The following is a 25,553-nucleotide window of genomic DNA, read 5'->3' on the forward strand; positions in this document are numbered from 1 at the left end:
GGATCTAATACAAACAAATAAATCAAAAAAAGTTTTTGTTATTTTAAATCTATGAAATTATGTTTCATCAATATGAATTATTAAAACAGAAAGTCTTTTAATTTATATAAATATTTTTACGTTGCAAACATAATGCAGATACTTGTACAACTTTATTAATAACTGTATAACTTATTTGCCAAATCTTTCCGATAATAATAAATGTATGTATATATATAACAAAAACTTCAAATTTAATCTAAATGAAAAGAATCTCAAACATCTAGCACATCATCTTATCTTTCATGAAAATATTTACTTATTGATATTTATTTTTTAAAATATTTGATTGATTGATTGAATAAAAAGCTTTTAAAAATATTTCCATGGTAATTAAAATTCTATATAAAATATACTCACACAGTACATTTGCCAAATAGAAGAGCTATGGGTTTAAGATTGGTACTTTTTTGTTCGTTGTGGTACGTTGCCAATAAAGGGGTGAGTTCCGTTTTATTTTTAGACTAATAGTTAAGAATGTTTATGAAACATTTTTTGTAGTATCAAATATATCCCAAAAAATGTTAAATAAAAAAAATCCATTAAAATTTTTCGGACGTTACAGCACGTGGTGGGTTTGGCAATTAGCTCTTAGTCTTCTCATTACTACGTATCTGTATATACATATTCTGCTTTGCTATCAAATTTTTCTCGGTGTCGTAAAACTAGTGCTTCTCAAGTTTACCTCTATTTCTTGGCCCTTTTATTTTTATTTCTTCTTCTTCCTCCTCTTTATAAGCAATTTTGCTTGTTCATTGGCGGATTAACACCTGTATGGAAGGTTGTCACTCCATCGTTTGCGCGCGCGGTCGTCCGATCCTTCTTCTGCCGATTGGTGACTCTTGCTATTTTGACGACACGGGTCTCCTCCATTCTGTTTATGTGGTTATTCCACTATCGATATTCACTTCTCTATCGATATCTCAGCGTATTTCCTGTAATTCTTCTCAGTACTGTCGTCTCTGCTGTTTTCAGTAGCCTTTACGTTGTGGCTGTATCGGGCTTTGTGTCTGAAGCATATGTCATTATTGGTTTTATAGATTCTTGACTTCACCTCAGTGTCAATGTGTCTGTTTCACCATATAGTGTTATTAAGGCATCCTGCCAGTCTATTTGGTTTTTTTACTTGATCTCTCACTTCTTTGTCCATGTCTCCATAGCTAGACAATGTAATTTCCAGGTATTTTATTTCCATTACTTGTTCAATACTGATGCCATCAATTTCTATTTTACATCTGGTTGGTTCTTTGCTGATTACTATTGTTTTAGTTATCTGAGATGAGATTGTTATATTAAATTCTTTTGCTCTTATTTTAAATCTGTGGACCAGTATTTGTAGACTATCTTCATTTTGGGCTATCAATATTGTGTCTTCTGTGTAACAGAGTATTTTGATTTTTTTGTTTCCCATTCTGTATCTTTATTAACGGTTTTGATGATTTCATCCATGATCAAATTGAAGAGCATGGGGCTCAATGAATCCCCTTGTCTTATTCCGCTGCCTATTTGTATAGGTTCTGTAAGTTGTCCATCTATTCTGACTTCCATTTTGTTGTTTTGATATATGTTATCGATAGTTTTTATAATATTTAGGGGAACTCCTCTATTATACAGAATATGTATTACATCTTCGAGTCTTACTTTGTCAAACGCTTTCTTTAGGTCAATCAGACACAGAAATGCTGGTCTATTATACTCCAGTAATTTCTCAGTAATTTGCTTTATAACGAATATTGCATCTGTACACGATCTTCCACTACGAAAACCCTGTTGTTCATCTGCTAAACTTATCCTCTGATTTATTAGCACTTGTAAAATTTTAGTTGTAAGTTTTAGCGTATTATTTAACAAGTTTATACCTCTGTAGTTTTCTGGCTGTTTTTTATCTCCTTTTTTTGGTTGAGGAATTAGTTCGCTCGTTCTCCATTCTTCTGATATTTTATTGTGTTTTATAATTTTATCAATGTTCAAGTATTTTCCAAGCTTCCTGTACATTTATATTAAGTTCTTCATTTGTGGTAATTTCTGGTGTTTCCGGTTCTAGCGTCGTTTGTTTTTCCTCTGCATATAGCTTTTTTAGGTAGTCAATTGACGTATCCATTTGTATGTGTTTTGGTTATATTAGTTCCTTTACCTCGTTTTTCGACCTCTAATGAAAAGCCATATTTCCTTTTGCAAACCGTAAAAATCATGTTCCGTTTCTTTCGAAAAGCGTTCCGAGTGATCATTTTTTATTTTTCTTATAAGTGCATGTGTTTCGTTTCTAATTGTAATTATGACATGCCTCTTGTGTTTTGGTTGACATGTATTTCGAGTAAGCTTTTTTCTTTTCTTTACATTTTTCCTTCACTTCTGTACAAAACCAATTAGTACTTCGCCTTGGGAATGATTTATTTTTATTTATATTTCTTTCACCAAGAACTTCCTTGGCCAGGGCTAAGATATTAGACTTAATTTTTGCCCAGGTTTTTTCAACTCCACCATTTTCTGTGATATATGTATTTCTGCTTTTTTCGGTTATTCTTTTTTGGAAAAGGTATCTTGTGGAGTCATCATGTCAGCTTTTGACTTTTATCTTTGTGGTGTATTCTGATGTTTTGTTATCACATACGTCGCCTTAAAGTGTTAACCTGCTAAATTCATTTTACCCAATTTTACAGGAGAGGCAAAAAACGATTTCGCAACATTTCTTTTGATAAAAATGAATAGAAAACAATAAAATAGTCCTTAAAATTGGTATAATAATTGTTGCATCATTGAAATTATAAAAATTTATACTGATAATTTTAGTTTTAAGTATTTTTTGCGAGATAGCTGGATATCAGTTTTATAAATTAGGCGAATAATAGACTTGGCAGTTTAATGCAACCAAACACGCGTATTCTATACGCAACGAAACTTTATTATTCCAAGTACAAAAAGGATAAAAACAATAATAACACTACTCATAGGAAAGATCTTCATAAAATTTGTGGTAGTCTACCGACAACGTCTTCTTGATTGCTTAAAGGTCTTCATATTTTTTTTAGGTTAGTTTACGTCTTTCTAGATATAGTCCTTCAATTGGTCACAAGAATGTGAATTAATTTTGTTGTTCTTACGTTGAGCAATTGGTTTCCATTGATTAGCAAAGCTGGCTTTATAATAAATTTCACCTTCGGGTGTATACCTCAAAGCACGAATATCTGTAACTTTTAAATCACCTTTACCTCTTCCTGATCTAATTGTTTTATAGCGCTGAATTGAATCAAGATTTTTTTAAAAATCATGTGCTAAATGTTTTATTTGGTAGGGAGCAGGCTTTTTTCTTGCTTTTAGACAGATAGGCACTTAATCTGACGTTAGGTTAATGACTTTATCTTTTAGTTTTTGTTCGATGGTTGCATGAACCGAATCAACTTCCATCTGCGTATGGCCAGGTTCAAGATATTTTTGCTCTATTATTAGATTATCAGTGATTGCTAGATTTAACAAACATTGGCCATAGCAGCGTTTCTATTTTGGTACCCACCACCATCCGAATACATTATAATGGTTCTTCTTTCATCAGTCCCTTCTACAGAATGAGGGACACTGGGTAAAATTTTCTGTTCCATGAAATACACCCAAATACTGACAACGGGAGAAGACAAACGCAGCAGAGGACGACCACCAACACGCTGGATGGACGACATTAGACGAACATCCAAGAAATGGCAACAAGAAGCACAGAACCGTGAAGAGTGGCGAAAAATGGGAGAGACCTATGTCCAGCAGTGGACAGAAGAGGTTGCATGATGATGATGACTGGCAACTTTCTCAGAACCAAGACCCTATTCACATTCATTCCATATAAAATATCGGAATTCACTAAGTTATAGAAACAGAGATTGTGTACTTGGAGCTTTGTTTTGTAGTATAATGTGGAGGTTTTTTCACATATATCTTTTTTAGGGCGGAAAAGTGCAAAGTTCTTCTAATCGAAGGTTTTAGAAAACGATGCTATCGAAAGGGGCTCTTCTTTCCTCGATTTGCACCAATCGTTGACATACAATCCGTAAACACTTTGCCGAGACTGCCATTTCCATACAGAATATGAAAAAATCTGGTTTTTTGCTTTCGGATGATTCGTTTCAAAGAAATGACATTACCCACCAACAAATTGGACAGAGTTTGGGTAGCCATTTTCAGAGCCATTATTTACAAAAAATTTCTTTTACTTGAAAAGTTTGATTTTCAAATATCCTTTGTACAATAAATAAAATTTATTTTTAAAAAACACATTTTTGGAGAAACCTAACCTTTAAATGCGACAAGAAAATAGCTTCAGAACAATATTAAATGGAATCGTGGCATCAATATCACTTCGCACATTCGTTTCGTAGGTTCTGTGAGTAAAATTACTTTTGATATCGGTATAGTTTTATCATTTTCATGAGAATGTACTCAGTTTAGATTCAAATACGTGAAGAATTACGTTTTTTAATTAAAAATAAGAGATTATTTGGTATTTTCCAAATAACGTATTTGAATTTCTCACTATTTTTTAATTTAATTCAACTTCATCAGCAATTTGCCTACTTGGCCACGGCGTCGTTTTAGCCAATACACAGAGCTGGTTTTCTGTAATATCTCGTTCTTAACTAAATTACTTTTCACGAAGTTGACCTGATATCCAGCAGTTTTTACATCTGCCTTAGTAGTAGTATTGCCAAACTTTTCAAATTGATAAAGAATAGCTAATACAGTTTTTTCTACGGGTATTGGCCTATTTGGAAAAGCTGTAATAAATAAATAATTAGTCTCTTGTACAGAAGTACCATTTTAATATTTGTACTATTTTTGCAGACAAAGAGTCGGGCTCTTGAGTTTTTATTGTCACTACTGGAAGCTTAAAGTAAAGGACAGATTGCTTAAACAAATACAACAGAGATATTTGCAGTATTTTGGACACATTGCTAGAAGAACAGGTACCATGGAAAAACTGATAGTCGAGGGTAGAGTTGAAGGAAAGAGACCTAGGGGAAGATCTCCAAGCCGTTGGGTAGATCAAACAAAAATATTGATTAACCAAGGGTTACATGAAGCCGAACAACTAGCCCAGGACAGGGAAGGATGGAAGGAAATCGTAAAAAAACTGTAAAGGCCTGATGGTGTCACCACATCCCAAAAGGGATTAGGACTGAGGAGGAGACTGAAAGTTACTTTTTAAATAAATTTTAAAAATCTTATTTTAAAGTGTGTTTGATTTGATCGGAAACAATCAGGTTTATCGCTCGGTAAAACGCTTCATTGTTGGCGTTAATGCACAAAGTGGAATAGAGACTAACGGGAAATATTATTTTGATCTCTGTCTATTGAGTGGAAACATAATGTTAGTATCTCTGTTAGTTATTTTGCCAATTTTGTAATAGTAACTATAATTTTTTCCGTATCTGTATATCATTCTCGCTTATCGTATTTTCTTATTTTTCTTTTATAGGTATTTTCATCTCCTGTAACGGGATCACAGTTCAAGGAAGATGACTTAATAGTCGAATTGGAAAATTTAGGCAAAATCCGTGGACACATTCTTCAAAGTTCCGAAGGAAACGATTTCTATGCTTTTCAAGATGTTCCCTATGCAGAACCTCCTATAGGAAGCAACAGATTTAGGGTAAGGATTTATTGTTTTTTAAAGCCAATAGCAAACTGTGCAAAATAAACAACACTATATATACATATAAACACGAAACATAAATACACAAAGAGTATTTTAAAAAATCTAGTTCAAGTAAAAATGTTGTAAACACCGTACCTATATTATATTTTGAATCTTTGATATCTTTTGAAATCTCAAATACTCGTTGGTAGATTTTCGGCGTCATGGCGGATTTTTCTCCAGCAAAACGGCTGCAAAGCTCACTGCGTTCTCAGCCAACGAAAAGATCATCATATTAAATGTTTTTAAAGCATTACAACACGATAATCCTACGTGCTCTGTTGACAGTGTTGTGGAGATGTGCACAAAGTACACAGGATGTTCCAAGAGGACAATTTATAATTTAAGAAAGGAGGACAAGGAAGGGGTCATCACTAATCCTACTGTAAAATCAGGGAGACGATCACTGGAAATTAATAAAAATGTTAAAATTGTAATTCAAAGAAAGGTTCATTCTTTTTGTTTTGCCAAGGAAATTCCAACAATTACAAAAATATATGCTTCATTTCAAGATGATGATGTACTGGGCATCAGTAGAACTTGATTGTAGAAGATACTTTACGAATTAAATTTTTCCTGGGAAACCATTAACATAAAATCAATGTTAATGGAGAGTGTGGAAATCGTTTCTTGGAGAAGAAAGTATCTTCGAAAAATTAAACAGTACAGAGAAACTAACCGAATAATATATTATTAGATGAGACATGAATCAATTAAGGTCATATGGTTTCCAAGGTATGATAAGACAAGAATGTTAAAAGCAACCGTCAAGCTGTGTTAGAGGGATTGTCTACAGGTATTAAAGAACCTTCAGGAAAAGGGAGATGGCTTATAATTACCTACATTGGGAGTTCTGAGGGTTCTCTTAAAGAAGGCTTTTTCTACGTCGAAAATGGAGAATTTGTATTAGCGATGTTTTTATTAAAAAATTTCTACGCCACTGGATTTAGAGTAGCTTCAAATAGCTGTGACAATAATTTCATTAAAATATATTTATTAATAACGAAGTTATGACAACTTAAAATTTTAAAACTCACTAAACTACGAGTAAAAAAAGAACACCCTGTATCAACAGATAACCATAAAACTAATTATTTTTCAAATAATTTTAATAATAAACCACTACTAGACAAAAAAATGTTTAAAATAGCATAAAAATTTAATGCAAGTAACGCACTTACACTATTATTAACTTTACATGCTACAACTTAAATCTCAGTTGCCATGACAACGATATTACTGTTTGACATTGTTTGTGTCATACAAATTTCAGTGTTAGCATAAATTTATGCATAATATCTGCAAAAATATTTACTTCAAATTCTTTTAATAATATTTTGTGTCATGGCTGCAAGATTAAGTTTGAGAGAAAAAATTGAAATTATACGTCTTTTGGGAGATAACGATAGAAGTGCCAGGGAAGTTTGTACAATATTTAATGACAGACATGTGGATTGTCCTAATATTAGCTGCGGTACGGTAAACAAAATAAATAGAATATTTAATGAATATGGTGCAGTATCAAAACTTATTTTAAAAAATAACCCGTTACAAAGAAGAATAGGAAATGATCAAATCATTTTAGATCATTTCAGAAATAACCCTAATGCCAGTTTAAGGAATGCCAGTTTATATTTGAATGTGCCTCGAGAGAGTATTCGGCGATGTCTTAAGGTAAATAATATTAAACCTTTCAAACCAAAATTCTTACACACATTACAAGAAGGCGACGAAGCAAAACGTTTAGAATATTGTTTATGGGCCCAAGTAGAATATTTAAACAATATAAATTTTCTAAGAAACGTGTTGTTTACCGACGAAGCCACTTTTACTACAAATGGAGTAGTATCATCACAGAATTGTCGCTATCGGACAGCAGATAATCCCCATTGGGTAATAAACTGTAAAAGCCAGTATTCTCAAAAAATCAATGTCTGGTGTGGTATACTGAACGAGCGAGTTATTGGTCCTTTCTTTTTTGAAGAAAACTTGAACTCACAGAACTTTTTAGAATTTTTAAACACCGACTTGTGAGATGCTATTCATGAGCTCCCAATTAATGAACAATTAAATTTGTGTATCTAGTTAAATGGGTGTTCTGTTCATTACGCCAGAACCGTGAAGCAATGGCTAAATGAAAAATTTCCGAACCGTTGGATAGGCCGGAGTAGTCCGTTGATAGATTGGCCACCCAGATCTCCAGATCTCAGAATTTTAGACTTCTTTCTCTGGGGAATTATTAAACAAAAAGTTTACGAAACCCGTGCAAGAGACGTAAACGAACTTCGTGCAAGAATTCGACAGACATGTGCAGAAATTACTCCTCAACAACTAAGAAATGTAATTAGAAATATTCATAAACGCTACGACAAATGTATCCAATTAGATGGTGGATTGGTAGAGGCAACTAGGATTTAAACTAAAATTATGTTTCCATATTTCTGTTAATACAGAGTGTTTTTTTAACGTTAATACAGAGTGTTTTTTTCTTAGTGAGTTTTAAAATTTTAAGTTGCCATAAGTTTGTTATTAATAAATATATCCTAATGAAATTTTTGTCATAGCTATTTGAAGCCACTCTAAATACAGTGGCGTAGAATGTTTTTAATAAAAAAATCGCTAATACAAATTCTCCATTTTCGACGAAGAAAAAGTATCGTAGAATGACCTGAAAATTCAATTAAATATTTCATATTTTGTCCCGCAATAGACCTTTTATTACATGACATTAAAAAAAAGTTTGGTTAAAATCGGTTAACAACTTCAAATTTTATAGAGGCGTTTCCAATCTAAATGGGTCACACTGTATGAATATAAATTATTATAACTTGATAAATAAAAATACATATTGTTGTTCTCAGCCACCCAAACCTCATGGTCCATGGGACGGAGTCTTGAATGTTACAAGCAGCTTAAAAATGTGTCCGCAAGTATTCATCTTAGATAATTATTCGAGTTCTGACACCAATACCGCTGAAGACTGCTTGGTTCTGAATGTTTACACACCAGTGGTAAGTATATTTGTAGTGCAACATGTCGTTAAGCCTTATTTTTTATTTGTTGCTATAGTTTTGGATATCTCCTAGTCGGAGTTCAATAGGTTTTCTTGTCAGGCAATTCACAAAGAAATATTTATTTGATTGGAATACGGCATAGTAGGAATGATAAAAATATTGGACCAGACGATATTTGAGGCCATTATTTGCAAAACTTGGTGTTTTTTCGAAAGTCATTTTTTGGAAAATCAAAAAAAAACTATTAACGGCCGAGTAGTGTTTAGTTGACAACGTTAAAAATTTTATTAATTTTGCTTAGAGATTCTAGCAATAGAAATTAAAAGTTTCTAACCTAAAATATTTACAGTTTTTTAGAAAAAAAATTGTGTATTGCAAACAACCAGTTTTGCAAATAAATATATAAAATAATAACAAACCGTATTTAGTTCAATAAAAGACATAAGGGATTTATTCATAAAAATAAAACTAAAATTTTTAGTTATATAAAGAAAATGATTAAACAAAAAAAATCAAAAGGAGCCTCAATCAGTTATGATCAAACGAAAAAACAGTCATTTTCTGCATTTTGGCAATTCAGGAAGGCTTCTCCAATTTTCTCTACAGTGTTTGAAAAGGAGACTATTAATAGTGTCTTTATTTTCCTTTCATTCTTTTCTCGGTGGTGATTTCTTATGAGTCATTGAATAAAGAGAAAATTTTTTTCTTACAAACGCTTTTAGCTTTTCCAACGTTATTGCGGTAATTGGAAGCACCTTGGGCTAGAACATTTTCTTTTTTGTAAAAAATAAACCGCTTTGCCTTATTAAATTTTAAGTGCCATAAACTAGGCAGCTTAATAACTCGTTTTGTTTGTGTCCTCCAATCAAAAACATTGCAATCCATACTGATTGTCCGTACAGTGGAATGCTTTCTGAATAAATCGTCGTAGCTACTAATTTCTACGATAACAGGCATTTTTTAATGTCTTTCAAAAAGCCGAGACCAGCCACGGAAAAAAGGAATATAATGCCAATATAGAAGCTTCGCTTTAAAAAGCCAACTTTGGTGGGGATATCTACAAAGAATGAGTGACACCCCTTTAAGTTATGGTCAAAGATATGACCAACAGGTATAGGAAAAGAGAAGAAATAAGGTAGATCAAGGCAGACATGGGATAAAGCTACATGAGAAATGATATAGGCGAGAAGAGCAACATGGGTCTAAATAATAATTCTATTAATTTACTATTTTAGATTCTAAATTTATGTAATAGATACTAAGTTTATTTAAACATATTTATTTTGTAGAAACCTAGTTCCAATAAATCTTTACCAGTATTCTTTTGGATTCATGGTGGAGCCTTTGTTGCTGGCTCGGGTTCAATATTATTTTACAACCCAAAATTGTTAATTGATTATGATATAGTAGTGGTAACAATCAACTATCGATTAGGAGCATTTGGTAAGCACTATATTTTCTTTCTATAAATTCGATATTAAAAGATAAATGAACTTTAACATTAAAAAAATAAATTTTAATCATTGCAGAATTAGACAAAAAAAGTGTGTGTATTTTTTTGAAAAAAGTCTTGTTTGTCAAATTTTATCTTTTCACTATGGGCTTTCCTTAATTTTTTACATAGCTCTGTTCACTCGGACTGACTAATACCCTTGGACTATCTACGATTTTCAGATTTGGACGGTTAGGTGCTTATCGTATGTATGGTTTTCAAGTATTTGTCCTTTGTTTTGTTTAACGAATTCGAACGTATATCTCGTTATGAGATAACGCTGTATAACTCGATGCTCTGCCTCCAGACTTAATCACAAGACTTAGATTTATTGCCTTTTCGCATATGAAATTGGCCACGATAACAAAATAACAAATTTGCCTTACTAGGGGGGTATATACTCTACACTATAGTAAAATTCATTAACCGATGCAGGAAGATGTAAACATTACCACGTGTAGGCCTGCAACAGGGCCGCATTTGGGATTATCTTTTTGTTTAGTGAGAATATATATTATTTTATAAAATACGAAATTTATATTTTAATTTTGCAAAAGGGCTCGACAAAGAACCTTTAGTTGATATCCGATAATAGGAACCATTTATACAGGGCGAAAAACCCAAGAATTTATTTTTTTTGCCAACAATTTTATGTACAGAGTGCCTGCAAAAATGTAAGTTTTATTTTTAATTTTTACTATACTTAGTTGTTTGTACAATTCTAAAAAGTTTCATAATAATAATAACAAAAAAAATACTCATTACTCAATGATGTTGAAATAATATATATATATATATATATATATATATATATATATATATATATATATATATATATAATATATATATAATTATATATAATTATTAATATGTCGTGACTCGTCACTGTTAAATTATCTAAATCTGAAAATTTTAGGGAATGCATATGTACGTACTATAAATATGTCATCAGAACAAAACGTAAAGTCTATAAGCTTTTATCTTTTGAAGATATTCTCTTCGCCACATCACAATGTCGTCTCTATCTAGTAAAAGAGCGTTTCTTCCCCTACGTTTGTATTGAAAATTAAGTTTTTCAATATTCGGTAAAATGTGGTTTTCGAAAAATTTGGCAAATCAGGGTCATAGTTCACCTTCTTTAAAACCTTATCAACGGTGGGTATTTCGTTGCTCATAAAAAAATTATGAACCAGTCTTCTAATGACAAAAAATAATTTTTGTCAAAATCATCAATTGTGTCAAACTTCTTTTTCCGGGTCAGACATACTTTTGGTCCAGCGAATTGATGATTCACATTTTGAATTACACATTGAATTTCACATTTAAAAACATTTAAAATGATTTCTTTAACTTCAACGCTAAGAGGGCTTCTTTTACTTCGTTTTCGAGGAGGATTCCATGTATTTTCAACCAATTCATCAGCAGAATCATTTTTGGTTTCAATATCAGTTATTGAAATACGTGGTTATTGTTACAGTAATCACAATCACGTATAGATAGGGTCGTTATACAAAAAAAATATATACTTAAATAGTTTTAAATCGCACAATAAATAATTGCTAATTCAACATAAACAGCATAAATATAATTTATTGTCCTTTAACCATCAAGATGACTAAAAATATACTCACAAATCGATTCAAATTACAAAATTTCAATACCGAAATATAATACCTACTTAAATCGTGTCCGAACCTGTATGAGTTCCGACGACGTCGGCAGTAACAAAATAAAGATGGACATTTCGGTTAGTTTTTAAATATTCTTGAAGAACTGTTACTGCATGTATGCATAAAATATTCATTAATTTTATGAATCGGATTATTTTTTTACTTACTATGTATTCAGTGATAAAAATTATTTATATACTATGCAATAAACACTAATAGTTGAGAAAATAAAAAAATTAATAAAGTGTCATAATTATACTGTTACTTATCGGAACGAGCAGACTCATTTGGAACATCCTTAACAATCATCTGCTAAATTTATCTTTGTTTATACGCCCTGCATCGCTTAATGAAAGTAGGTATAGGTACTATTGGTGGTATATACTCTGGACTTGTTGTTTGGGACGGTCGCCGATGTAAACCGGCGGAATTGGTCTTTTTTTTACAGGTTTTAATTAGCGAGCATGTTTTGTTGTTGTAAGAAATATTTCAGTCCTCTAGGCATACAGGGTGGAGTGAATTTAATAAAAACAAAAGGAAATATTCTATTTCACCAACATTTTGAAAATTACAGGGTTGTACTAAGCACACTGGTAAGTTAGGGGGGTTACTTTAATCAAAATGGTTGACCTATGGGGATCCTAAGTACAATGATCCCCAAATGAATATTTACCTAATAACACTAGTCACGCTATCGTCTAAAATTGACTTATCGTTGAGTTGCTTCCCCGGGCTTCGAGATCCCTTTCTGGATTTGGTTCAGTTTTTTAAAGGTTTTTTTCTTACGCTGTTTTGTTGGTTCTATTATAATATTTTAGTGATCAAGTTTTTTCATTTTTCTTACAAGTTTCTTTGCGCGGGAAGTCTCTACAATCCGCTGGTACGTCTTTCGTCCTAGCAGGACTCACCAGGGCAACCGGGTAGAAGCTTTGAACGTGAAATCAAATATTTTCCGTCAAAGGAAGTAATGACAAAACAACTTCATAACTTCATATAGACGCATACTGTGCCATCTGAGAGTACAACAAAAAGTAGGATTTCTAGTCTAGTAGTTGGATTTTTACTTTTTGTATTATTCTCAGATGGCGCACCGATATGTCGTGGAATGTAATTTTAGATTCTCCGTGATGTTCTATCTATCGTCTCCTTGCTTTGAAAATTGTAAAAGACACAGATTTAGGCAAAAATCTAAATTTTGGTTTAGAATACCTAGAAATCTTTGGATTTTTACTGTTTCTTTTGCTAAGATTCAATAACGAATTGATGTATGGATAATGCCTTAGAGTTTGCCTAATGGTTTTTTCTGATAAATCTACAATACTATCTAGTCTTCTTTGGATCGGGGGTTTAGGTCTTCTGTGCTTCCATATATGGAACACATTATACCCTAATTTCTATCGCAGGATCTGGTTTGGGTAGTTTTCTGGTCAACGAATTTTACTCACACTTTTTCTTTTATCATCCTCTGTACTCTTACTTGCTTCAGATCTCTAATCTGAGCTACGTACCTGCACACTTTTGCGATTTCTCTTAAACATTTGTCGTGGGCGGCTTGTACCTTCTGTTTTTTGTATTACATCTGTGTCCCAATGCGAGAGATGCATGTTATTATTGGTACTATGAAGATAAATATAAAAAAGATCTGTTCGAAATACTGTTCGAAATCTTTAAATTTTTTGATATAAAAATATTTTCGCTCATGATTTACTTTTAGGATTTTTAACAACACTTGATGAAAATATTCCCGGTAATTTGGGACTTAAGGACCAACTGTTGGCCCTGAAGTGGGTACATGAACACATTCATAAATTTGGAGGGGATCCCAAACAAATCACAGTAGGCGGAGAAAGTGCTGGAAGTATGTCTGCTGGATTTCATTTCCTGAGTAGAGCAGCGAAAGGTATGTACTGTAATTAAACAATCTATTACTTAAAATTTTATTCCATTGGGCAGTATAAACAACACGGATTAATACTTTTTTTATAAATATGCACGTATTGGAGAAGGTGACGAATAGTTATCACGGTTAAAGTTATGGAAATTATAAATAAATATGGATAACTTTAAGTAGATAATATTAGTCATTATAATCTACTTTCAGGCTTATTTAATGGAATTATCCAACAAAGTGGATCGCCATTATCTGGATCCATGTACCCATCAAATGACAGAAACCTGGCGTTTGAATTCGGCAAAGCGTTAAATAGTTCATTTACATCAAGCAGATCCAGTGATTTATTAGAGCTATTGCAACAAGCCTCCTATTCAGATATAATGGATCTTCAGAATACGGTAAATATTAATTTTCGTTCACTATTGCTGTCATGGGGAGACTACAATCAGACGCAACACAACAGAACAAGTTAATAAATATATTGAGTGAACTTATTAAATTTAACAAAGCAAATGAGACAAAAGGAATAAAAAAGGTGAATCAGTTTTTTGTTCCTTTAAAATAGCAAAAAAATTGTCTTATTTTGTAGTAGTACTTTTATAAGAATTATTATTAACTGTAATAATTAATCTTAAATATAATTAATAATATTTTAAAAATGAGGAGTTTAAAGCTACTATATTCTTTAATTATACTATTTTAGATAGCATGCCCTTAAGATGTACATTTATTCGGTACAAAAACTTTGTTAGTTTCCAAAGAACAAAAAAAATCATTACAAGAAACTACATGAAGTCGGTAGACCTCCCCTCGATAGCGAATTAGGTGAACCACAAATAAACCGAATAAGATGGGCAGGTCACGTGGTACGATCAGAGGATGACAGAGTGTTAAAGACAGTGTTTTTTGAAAGACCAGATGATAGAAGATCAGTAGGCCGACCGAGAAAAAGAAGAAAGGATGATGTTGAAGCCGATTTATCTAAAATTGGAGTACAACAATGGGAAATAGAAGCGCAAAATCGTAGAGGATGGAGGGCGATAGTGGATGCGGCGAAGAGTCGCCCTGAGTTGTAAAGCCAGTGAAGAAGAAGAAAAAAAAGAAGACAAATTTGAAGCTTCTTACTGGAGGCTATTGAACGATGCTAGGAATAACCTCTTACTTCGACATGCATCTACAGTTTTATCAGTCGGTATTGTCGCTTTGGCCTGAAAGGAGTTTACGTAATATTGTCAAACCCGGAAATATTGCCGATTCGTAGCTATTAAAAGACGAAAGATTTAACGACGTTTTGGGGAGTGTGTTCGATTTTAATTCGTGACCAATTCTCTGTGATTTTTATGTATCAATCTTGTACTGGTAAATAACACCACTACAGTTTGTTTTGTGTAATAAAGACCTATAGTATTGATCGCGGGCTTTAATTGTAATGTTAGTGCCTTTTCAAATAATAAAGAACTACTACATTTTTGGGGTTCAACCGGGATTATTTTGAAAGAGACAGTAACGTTTTATTATTGCCGCAGATTACGGAAGTAAGATGCGGATAATAAAAGATACAGTGCAATTTTCGGCCAAACAAAATCGACTTAGTGACGTGAGTTTTGTAAAATCAACCAATCACCAAGGCTTTGTCTAGTAATGAGTGGTAAGCTGTAACAGTGACGAGACAAGACAAGAGGCTGTTTGGAGATAACAAGAAGATTTATTGTTTATGGATGTTTTGACCCGCTGGATGATCAGAAAAAATCAGGATGTTATAAAGGCCCACTGAGCACATCAACGTGCGCTGAATATATGAAGCCATGGATACAGAACTAGTCAGAATCCGAGTCGGATTCGTAGCAGAATAGCCGAATGTAGGAAGTCATTCTTAATATAAGTTTTTAATGTGGGAAGTCATTCTTAATATTAGTATTGCGTTAGTAACGCCACTGTAACATATCACCTAAATAATGCTGAGATACCAGAAGTCTTTGGGTGGAAAAGGAAGATACATGTTGGCTGGCAAGAGGAAAGACAGTCGGTATTTGTAATGTGTAAAGTTTGTGATTCGATGATGCGAACTTTTTATCAGTCGGTATTATTAGCGGCATCATAGTTTGAACATTCTATTACGATGGGCCACACGCCTATCTATGATCAAGCAGAAATATTGAGAAGGAAAAGAAATTACAACAAAAGACTATTTCTAAAAATGTGTTTAATTAAAACTACACAAAACACCTTAAACAAAAGAGAAGATATTGAAAATCTTAGTGATATATACAGTAATCTTCTTTTAAAGAAAAGAACAACAATCGATATAAAGGTTATTTAAAAGTTATACAGATTAAAGGGATTATTCCAATTTCAAATGAGATCAAATTTATTTTTTATTTGTGTTTGGTTTTTTTCCTTCTTAATTACTTAATAACATAAACTCTGTTGCTTGTTTAATAAGTGCAAATGAAACATTTTTACATTTGATATCAAAATTTGCAATGAAGGTTTACATAAACATAGACACTTCCTTTGTCAAACTAACCTAAAATAAATATAAAAAATAGAAAAGACATGGAAACCATAGTAATTCTAGTCAAAAAACCATAGTAGTTTTGACAGAAAGAAAAAGAAAATCAAATTAATGTAATTTTGCTAATTGTATAATACAATCCTCACAAGGGTAAGCCTGTTGAAACAGCAACTTCATTGTTCTAATGTAGTGTTTTGTTTTGATTTTTAGTATGTTTTGAAAAAGAGTTAAATAAACTCGAAAGCTTAGCAAACCTTAAAGAGTTTTACTTAAAGGCCAATATTGACTACAAGACCCAAAATATCCATATATATATATATATATATATATATATATATATATATATATATATATATATATATATATATATATGAATGTTGCTAATGACCCTCATTTCTAATATAAACAACTTATTTGGAAATAGTTTAAATCTGGAGAAAGCTTTGGATTTATGGATGGCATTACTTTTAAACCAGTTTTGGAGAATGACTTCTACGATGATGCTTTTGTCACTGAACCTATGCATGGAGCTGTAGTTGATGGTCGGTTTAATTTAGTACCACTCCTGATCGGCTTCAATTCTGAAGAATCACTGTTGTTCTTAGCAAGTAAGTATATTTTTCTAAATTGTCTTGCACATAAGGTAAATAATTAACGTTACTAATGTCCGTTTTAAACTAAAAGAAAAACAAGATATTAAAGGACATTAGGAGCTAAAAAAAGAAGTGAGCCGTATGGGACTCGTAGCCGTAATGTGAAACATCGAAACTATTTTATATAGAAGATGTGCATAAAAGAATGTTTTATTAAAGGAAATATATACAGCATATTCAAAAATGCACAAGTACTTTAAAAAAAAGAGATCCCGCCGCTTTACTTGCTTTTAAGCTTTGTTGTCGTACTTTTTCTTTAATATCTCTGTAACTAGTTATATCTATTCCCGGATATCTAAACATTGCTTCCTGCTTTTATTATTTTCCCATCAATTTCGATTTTACATCATAATGACTATTTAGATGTTGTTATACATTTAGTTTTTTCTGCTGATATTATCATACTATATTTCTTGGTTCTTGTATTGAAGATGTGTGTTAATCTTTGGAGCTCGTCTTCTGTATCGGCGATTAATGCGGCATCGTCTGCATAACATAATATTTGGATTTCTTTGTTCCCCATTCTGTAACCATGACCTTTACGTACTGCTTGTATTATTTCGTCCATTATTATATTAAAGAAAAGAAAAGTCTTGTTCACAATTGCTCATCTTTAGGCCCCGATATGTATAAGCCTTTTAGGCCCATTGCCTGATAGATAATTTTTATCGTTTTCTGTTCCTAGCTGTCACCTTCGAATCTCTGATTCCCATCTCTCTGACATCTTTCGTCACTACATCTTTCCGTTTTTTTCTTGGGCGTTCTCTCTTTATTTTTGCCAACATTTTTGACGAAATGCCGCTGAAGATGTCAGCGAAAGTGCTTGGGCAAGCTTTAATAAAAAACTGTGCTTGACATATGCCTTTTATTTGAGTAGAGAAATTTTATACAGGGTGGTCCTTAAGTAATTGTACAAACGAAAACCGTAAATTCGACACTTTAAAATATTACGATTTAAGCCAATTTGCTTTAATAAAATGTTGATATTAAGAAAGATACAGGGTGTTAAAATGGAAATTTAAAATTCTATTTTTCGCTATAACTTTTACGTTTGTAAATATTTTTGGACAAAAATTTATAATTGGATGCTTTAAAGTAGGATAAATTATAATTTTATAAAAACTTTAATGTAACTTATAGAGGGCGCCACATATGCTACATGTGTGGCATAGATTTGCGCTTAACTTTTTTGCTCTTAGAGATAGCTCTATTTGTGTTAAAAAATATTAAAGATACATTATTTTTACAAGGAAAAGGTATACCTGTTAATAACCTCAAAATTTAACCGTTTTCGAGATATTCGCATTTTATAAGTCAGCTGCATAATAATTCTTAGTTGTAATATTTGTGCGGTGAAGCACTGAATTCCTGTAGATAAGCATAATTCATAGTTTATTGTTATTACAATAACTCAAAGATGATATTGTAACATTACAAAATTTTTGTTATGGCTGCTAAATGTCTTATGAAAATATTCTTCATCTTCTTCTTTAGGTGCGTGTCCGTATTCAGACGTTGGCCGTCATCATATTTACAATTTCCCTTTTATATCGCTTCTTAAGTTTCCATACCTACTGGAGTTGTATTACTTTTTCCCTATTGTAAAATGCTGAAAACCCAAAATATGTGGTTTATGAAAGATGGTACACCACCACATTCTAGAGAGAAGGCAGTGAGAACATACTTAAACTATTCTGAACGTTGGATTTATCGTGGCAGTCATATTCCTTTGCAATGTCGTGAGATATTGATATAATTATTTATAATTATAATATATAATTTTTTAATTTATCAAAAATTCCCAAAAATACTTATCATTCATTACGTAAATTATTTAACCATTTTTATTAGGACAATTAGAAACTAAAACCCAGGTATTGAATAACACATATGTGTCTTGTTTCATAATACTTTTCCTACCAATCTAACCTTAAAGACTCAGCATTTTTACAAAAACATTATTGTTGGCCTAATAACCGATATTGTTATAAATATAGTAAACACACAGGTAATTTAGTTCAGCATAATATTAGTTCGTTAGTTAATCATAATAGACCATTTGTTCGAGATGTAATTATAGTTACTCGTAAGCTGTAACGTAATCATATAAATAAGTAATGATATCTATAGGTTATTCTGTGTTTATGTAAGTAACCAATGAATCAAATACATCACAGTTTAACCTCTGCCACAAATAAGATGTAGTTCCATAATATACCATAAGGTTTGGATATGTATCCAAAAGAATATATTCATCCATTATACATTATAGCCACCACGTAGCCCAGAATTTAATCCGCTTGATTTTGGTGTATGGGGCATATTAAAACAATGTGTCTATAAGAATTCCATAAACATTCGCAACCAACTATGGGAAGAAATAAATACTGCAGCAGTTTCTTTAGAATCAATGATGCTATTTAACATGAGACGATCTTTTATGTAATATATTGACAAATGAATTAAAGAAAATGGTGGTGATATCGAACACTTACGTTGACAAAAAGTTATGTTATTTAGTTAAACTATTTCTTAATTTGGTTTGTAAACAAAATGTTTTGATTATGACTTTAATTTAACATAAAACGTAAAATGTTTTATGTAAAATCCCCATTATTCTGTTTTTGTCAAATTCTATTATTAATTATCCTGCTGATATATTTATTTTATTTTATATTTCGTTAACTATTGAGTTTAGTTAAAGGTATTTTAAACCAAAATTTAGATTTATTAATGTTTTTGTCTATTTTTCCTTCGTTGATTGGAGTAATTGCCTTACATCAGAATTATGCAGCTGATTTGTAAAATGCGATTATTACGAAAACTGTTAAGTTTTGAAGTTATTAAGAAGTATACCTTTTTTTTTTGTTAAAATAATGTATCTTTAATATTTTTTATCAAAAAATACAGGTAACTCAAATAGCAAAAAAGTGAAGTGCAAATTTATGCCACATATGTGGCATATGTGGCGACCTCTATCAGCTACATCAAAGTGTGCATCAAATTATAATTTCTCATATTTAAAAGTACCCAGCTGTAAATTTTTATGCATAAATCTTTACAAACATGTAAGTTATAGCGAAAAATAGAATTTTAAATTTGCACTTTAACACCCTGTATCTTTCCTAATATCAACATTTTATTAAAGCAATTTGGCTTAAATCGTAATATTTTAAAGAGTAGAATTTACGGTTTTTGTTTGTACAATTACTTAAGGACCACCCTGTATATTCGAGCACTCAACCATATATTATTTTAAATGAATATTTGTTTCGTATGAAAAAACATTTATGTTAAATTCAGGATGGTTTAAAAACAAAAAACTTTCATTGCGACAGGTTTTAGGAAAATACCTACTAATCACGTTATGTTATTCAGTTTACGACGACAATTGAGACGTCTGGGGGAATAACAATCTGAGTCCACAAAAACAGTTTTAATGAAAATCGAAATTTAATGTTTCAAATTAAAACACATTCTTTTAACTCAACCGTATAAATCGGTAATTTTTTTCAGTGGTACGTCGACGTGTTTACAAAGGAAAAATCAAGAGAAAACAAAAAAATATTTTATTTGCCAAACATCATACAAAAAATTGAGTGTGCCGGCATGGACAATAAACGTTCCCCAGTACCTTCAAGCTTCTGTGTCCTAAAATGTTTCTTCCTCCGAACTTCCCTTCTGTTCAATACTTTGTAAATCAGTGTAGAATTTTCTAGAGTTTACGTTTTCCAAATATGTGATCAAGTGGAGAGGATCTTGTAACTTTGCAGCTTTGACCGGAAGTTGGCAGTTGTACAAAGCTTCGGGATGATTGTGGCTAGTAACTTCCGGAGTTTTGATATTATGAGCTTTCCTTAAATTTTTTTTAGTATTTCGTTTAACTTTGCATTCAAATAGCGAGCTTACAAATAATCCAGAATAGGTATCCTGCTGAAAGATAAATTGAGGACTATTTTTCCTGATTTCCAATACTCGAATACGTCTCCTTGCCATTGTGCATTTCTTGGGATACTTGGAGAAATGCTTAGTCCAATTCAGAAATTTGATACCTTTCTCACAGTCTATGACTTGGAACGGTTTCGGTCTCACTCTGCTGTTGCGGAGGACTTCTCTCCGATCATTCGGAGTTTCCTTATATGTTTCTTCATTAATTAAACTTACGTCCCGGTCGCACTCTAGATAGAAATGTCCTTTGATGGGAAAAATTACTTTCACAAACTCAAACCGTCTTTCTGTCTGAACTAGATAATGAAGGAACTGAAAAACTGTGTAATTTTTATTTTGCCCTTCACAAGAGTTGCAAAATATTATCAAATTTTGAACCTGAGATGACAGTACGTTATACACAAAGTAATGAATTATCATATATACATCGTCAGCCCCCTTTTTTGCTACCTATTCGTCATAATTATAGAAAACAGAGGTAGAATGGGCCAATACATACACATTAAAAGTGATAAAATAAATTACCGTTTATGGTAGACATCGCTTGAGGTCATATTCTTCTTCTTCAGATGCAAATCCACTAATGGATGTTAGCGATCACATTTTCCATTAATTCTCTATTTCTTGCAATATGTATCAGAGATTGTATGTCGTTAATCCCTGTCCATTGCCTTATGTTTCGGAGCCAGGACATTTTCTTGCGTCCCATTCCTCTCTTGCTTTCAATTTTACCCTCGAATATAAGTTGGAGAAACTGGTATTTTTCATTTCGCATCATATGACCCAGATACGCCGTTTTCCTTTTCTTGGTGGTTTCGAAAGTTGGCGTTCTTAGTTTATTCTTTTAAGGACATCTATATTTGTGATTTTCGCTGTCCATGGTATTTTGAGGATACGGCGATAGAGCCACATTTCGAAAGCTTCTAATCTGTTTATATCCCTCGTTTTGAGTGTCCAGCCCTCTACGCCATATAGCAGCACTGACTACACGTAGCACTTAGTAAACCTTAGTCTCAGTTGAAGATCGAACTCCGAACAAGTCAGTACTTTCTTGAATTTTACGAAAGCTTGTCGAGCTTGCTCAATGCGACATTTTACTTCCCTGTCCGATGCCCAGTCTTCAACAAGCCACAATCCCAGGTATTTAAATTTACTCACTCTTTCAATGGACTTAGTATTCAGTGTTATGGTGGAGTTTTCAAGTGCATCCAAGTTTCTGGAGATGATCACAAATTTGGTTTTTTTGGTATTAATCTCTAATCCCATTCGCTTACTGTATTCTCCGATTATAGTGACAAGTTGTTGAAGATCGACTATGTTGTCACAAATTAAGACACCATCATCAGCATATCGTATGTTGTTGACCAATACTCCATTCACTTTGATTCCCATCTTTGCATCCTCCAAAGACTCTTGAAATATGGCTTCTGAATAAATGTTAAATAAAAGAGGGGAAAGCACACATCCCTGTCGAACGCCCCTTCTTATATGTATGGGTTTGGATATAGAATTGTCTATTTTTAACTGTACCGTTTGATGCCAGTACAAGTTTTCAATACATCTTATGTCTTTTTAGTCTATATCAACTTTCTTGAGGATCTGCATATTAGGGGTTGGTATATTTTTTTGGACGTCTATGGTTATGGTTTAGGTATCGATTGCTTTTGACAACAATTTTTGGTATTTTCTTTTCACAGAATAAAATTTTTCACTTCTCGCAAGATTAAGTTATTTCTCGTTGTTTTTTCCTTGTGATTTCTCTAAGATTTGGGTTTTATATTCATCACTGCTGCATTTAATTTCTACGAAAGAGCAGATATTTCCGTTTTTATAGTGTCAAAGTAGCCACAGGTGTCTCTCCTATAAAAACCGAATGCAATATTAAACTTTGTTTCAAAAATTTCGCAAAACTTATCATACGATAATTTATTATCGGGATTTTTTCTAAGTACATAGAATGTAACTTAGTTATATTAAGTTCTTCAGGGAGATAAGTCGTCTTACTTTTTTTCCGGGAGGAATGCGATTTTCTTCCTTTCAAGAAACCAATAAATTCTGTCACTTTGACGATAGTATCTTCAGAAATTTTGTGCGGCCTATTTCCATGTTTTCCTCTAGCGTCTAATGGTACAGTATCAGTTGAGGCCAGTAATTCTCGAATTCTTTGTATTCAGAAAGCTAAAGTTCCATGAATAGAAAAGAATGCTTTAAAACATACTTGTACATCACGAAAGTCTCCATCAGGGCCACTCCTAACACGATAGAAATAAGAAGCAAGATTAGGTGTCCCCGTACCCACTCGAATTTGTCGACGCATAACTGGGAGAACGGATATCAGACCAAATACATAACTATTTTATTTTGATAGTCGTAGTTAGCGTTTATTGAATTGAGTCAAAATTCTTCGCCTTTTGGCTTCGTTGACGTTTCCAAAACAACAAACACGGTGGCATTTGCAATCTGGTCCTACCTCATGAGTGAAGGCTATCAGAAGTTTCATAACGTCATGAACACTGCCTGTTTTTCTTCTTTTTTTAGCAGCAGTCCCCACATCTACATCACTACAATCGCTACCACTACTTTCCATTTTAGTCAGTATCTTCTTACTATTTTATTATTATTCAAATAAAATCAACTAGCAAACTAGAATACACCAACTAAGTCGCTTAACTAAGAAAGAGAATCACAGAAATGCTGTACCCCACCCGACCCGTTGAGACAGAGATGGTGCCCCTTCGGTCCCTGGCAGTTATTCCCTCGCAGCGCGCGGATTATGATGGTTTTTCCCCAGTACACTGTTTCATTTAACATTGTAATAAAAGGACTGTAAACGTTTTTCCCTTTTACTCCGTACCATCCGAAAGTAATATGTATTTATTGCTAGAAAACTTGGACTATGATTGTTTTCCCCCTGACTCCCCAATTTTAAATACTCTTTCTTGTGCTAGTTATGACAGGGACCGTCAGCTTCACACTTAGTAACATTAGTTCTTATAATTTTGGTAGGCTTTTCTGAAATGTCCTCTTTGGATTTTCTTTTATATCCATTGGTTACCATCTTTATTTGAACCTTTTTTGGATCAGCTTCATGGTTATGTATACTTAGTGTTTCTTTGGATAACAATATCATATCATATATCAGCGTCAAAATATCTCGCCGCTTTTTAATACTTTCTGTTTCGAGAAAGCGTGATGCTTTACCACTAATAAATCTTGACCACAGCAACTTTTTTACAACTAATTTTTTAAATATCCGTATACATGCACAAGTCAATGTCAAACAGAAATAAATTACAAATAAAAAATTTTCTTGTGAATTTAGACGCAACTAACAATTAATATTTGGAAAATTTAACTACCTGCTTTATTTTAGCTACCTACTTAATTACCTACCTGCTTTACGGCACTGTAACGAAATTTCCTGTAATAAAATTTAACCCTTTGTTTACCCTAGGTAAAAACACAATTTGGTGTCAAAAGTTCGCCCGGCGCCTCTGTGTGACTCCTTTAGGAATTTAATTCTAAGTACAAATTCTACGTACAAGTAAAATAGCTTATTATACATAATATTAGACCTAACCTTTATTTTTGGAAATTAACTTCTACATTTTTATTTGTAGCAACTAACAAGGAAACAGTTGAAGAAAGGGCCGAATTTCTTGACAAAAATGTAACAAATCTTGTATCAGATTACCTTAACGTAGCCGAAGAGGACAAAGAGACAGTTGGTGGAGGTTTAAAAAGAAGATATAACTATTCTTCCTTTACGGAAGATAGAAATGCATTAATAAAGGTAAAACAGACAACATGAACTACGTATATATAAATATATCGACATCGATGTATCGATGTCTTCTTCAGGGTTTCCGAAGTCTTAGTCTCCCGAGCCCCCAGACACAGGTTATTATAAATAAAAACCAATCCAAGATTTTCATCACTCCATTTATCCATACCAAACCCACCCATACCAATCGGTACTTTCATGCCAACTCTCATCCACTCAACTCAACTCAACAATTAAATATTATAAATTTGAAACATAGATGCCTAAGTGAATTACTGGCGAAACCCTAGCGCACGTTTTTCGTCGTAAAAAACAACCAATAAGCGACCCTGAGTTACCCGCTTAGGCATATAAGGGTTATTCAAGGGAGTTCACTTTCGACACGTAATCTATGATTTATAAATTTTTAGTACACTACTGACGAGGTTTTTGCACGATCAACCTTCCGGCAAGCTGAATGTGCCTCTCGATATGTACCTGTTTATCTGTATGAGCTATCGTGGTTACCAGATGACAGCACTGACATAGGTAAGTTTAAAGGATTAAATAAATTTAATTTTATTAGGAAAAAGATCCAAAGACTCACATTTTTAAACAATATTTACAATTAGAATTAACCCTTTCGAGTCAGATTTTTCTTTTCAGGATCGGTATGGAATTTAATGGAATTTAGAACTTTTTTTGTTTAAAACGTATAATTATGCAAAAATAAAAGTGATTGGGATTAATTTTATCATTGAGATCCGCCATTTTGTCCGGTACATATATGTCCCAGTCAGCCTTTTTTGGAACATATAATAATAATAATAATAAATATCTTTATTAACGAAACAAATTAAACTTTTCTTTACAATAAAATATAAT

At 32.5% G+C, this 25,553-nt stretch overlaps 1 protein-coding gene across 1 annotated transcript in view; it reads left to right on the plus strand.

Annotated features, from left to right (window-relative positions):
- The first annotated feature begins 336 nt into the window (after window positions 1–336).
- LOC140447331 (para-nitrobenzyl esterase-like) overlaps window positions 337–25,553 on the plus strand; it is a 31,964-nt gene continuing 6,747 nt past the window's right edge. The window contains exons 1-9 of the mRNA XM_072539931.1: window positions 337–480; window positions 5,501–5,674; window positions 8,581–8,730; window positions 10,023–10,176; window positions 13,610–13,795; window positions 13,997–14,187; window positions 16,729–16,912; window positions 24,526–24,698; window positions 25,100–25,217. Coding sequence (XP_072396032.1) covers window positions 427–480; window positions 5,501–5,674; window positions 8,581–8,730; window positions 10,023–10,176; window positions 13,610–13,795; window positions 13,997–14,187; window positions 16,729–16,912; window positions 24,526–24,698; window positions 25,100–25,217 — 1,384 coding nt within the window. The 5' untranslated portion in view covers window positions 337–426. The remainder of the gene's footprint in view (window positions 481–5,500; window positions 5,675–8,580; window positions 8,731–10,022; window positions 10,177–13,609; window positions 13,796–13,996; window positions 14,188–16,728; window positions 16,913–24,525; window positions 24,699–25,099; window positions 25,218–25,553) is intronic.

Source organism: Diabrotica undecimpunctata, chromosome 8 (assembly GCF_040954645.1).
Source record: "Diabrotica undecimpunctata isolate CICGRU chromosome 8, icDiaUnde3, whole genome shotgun sequence".
Taxonomy (NCBI): domain Eukaryota; kingdom Metazoa; phylum Arthropoda; class Insecta; order Coleoptera; family Chrysomelidae; genus Diabrotica; species Diabrotica undecimpunctata.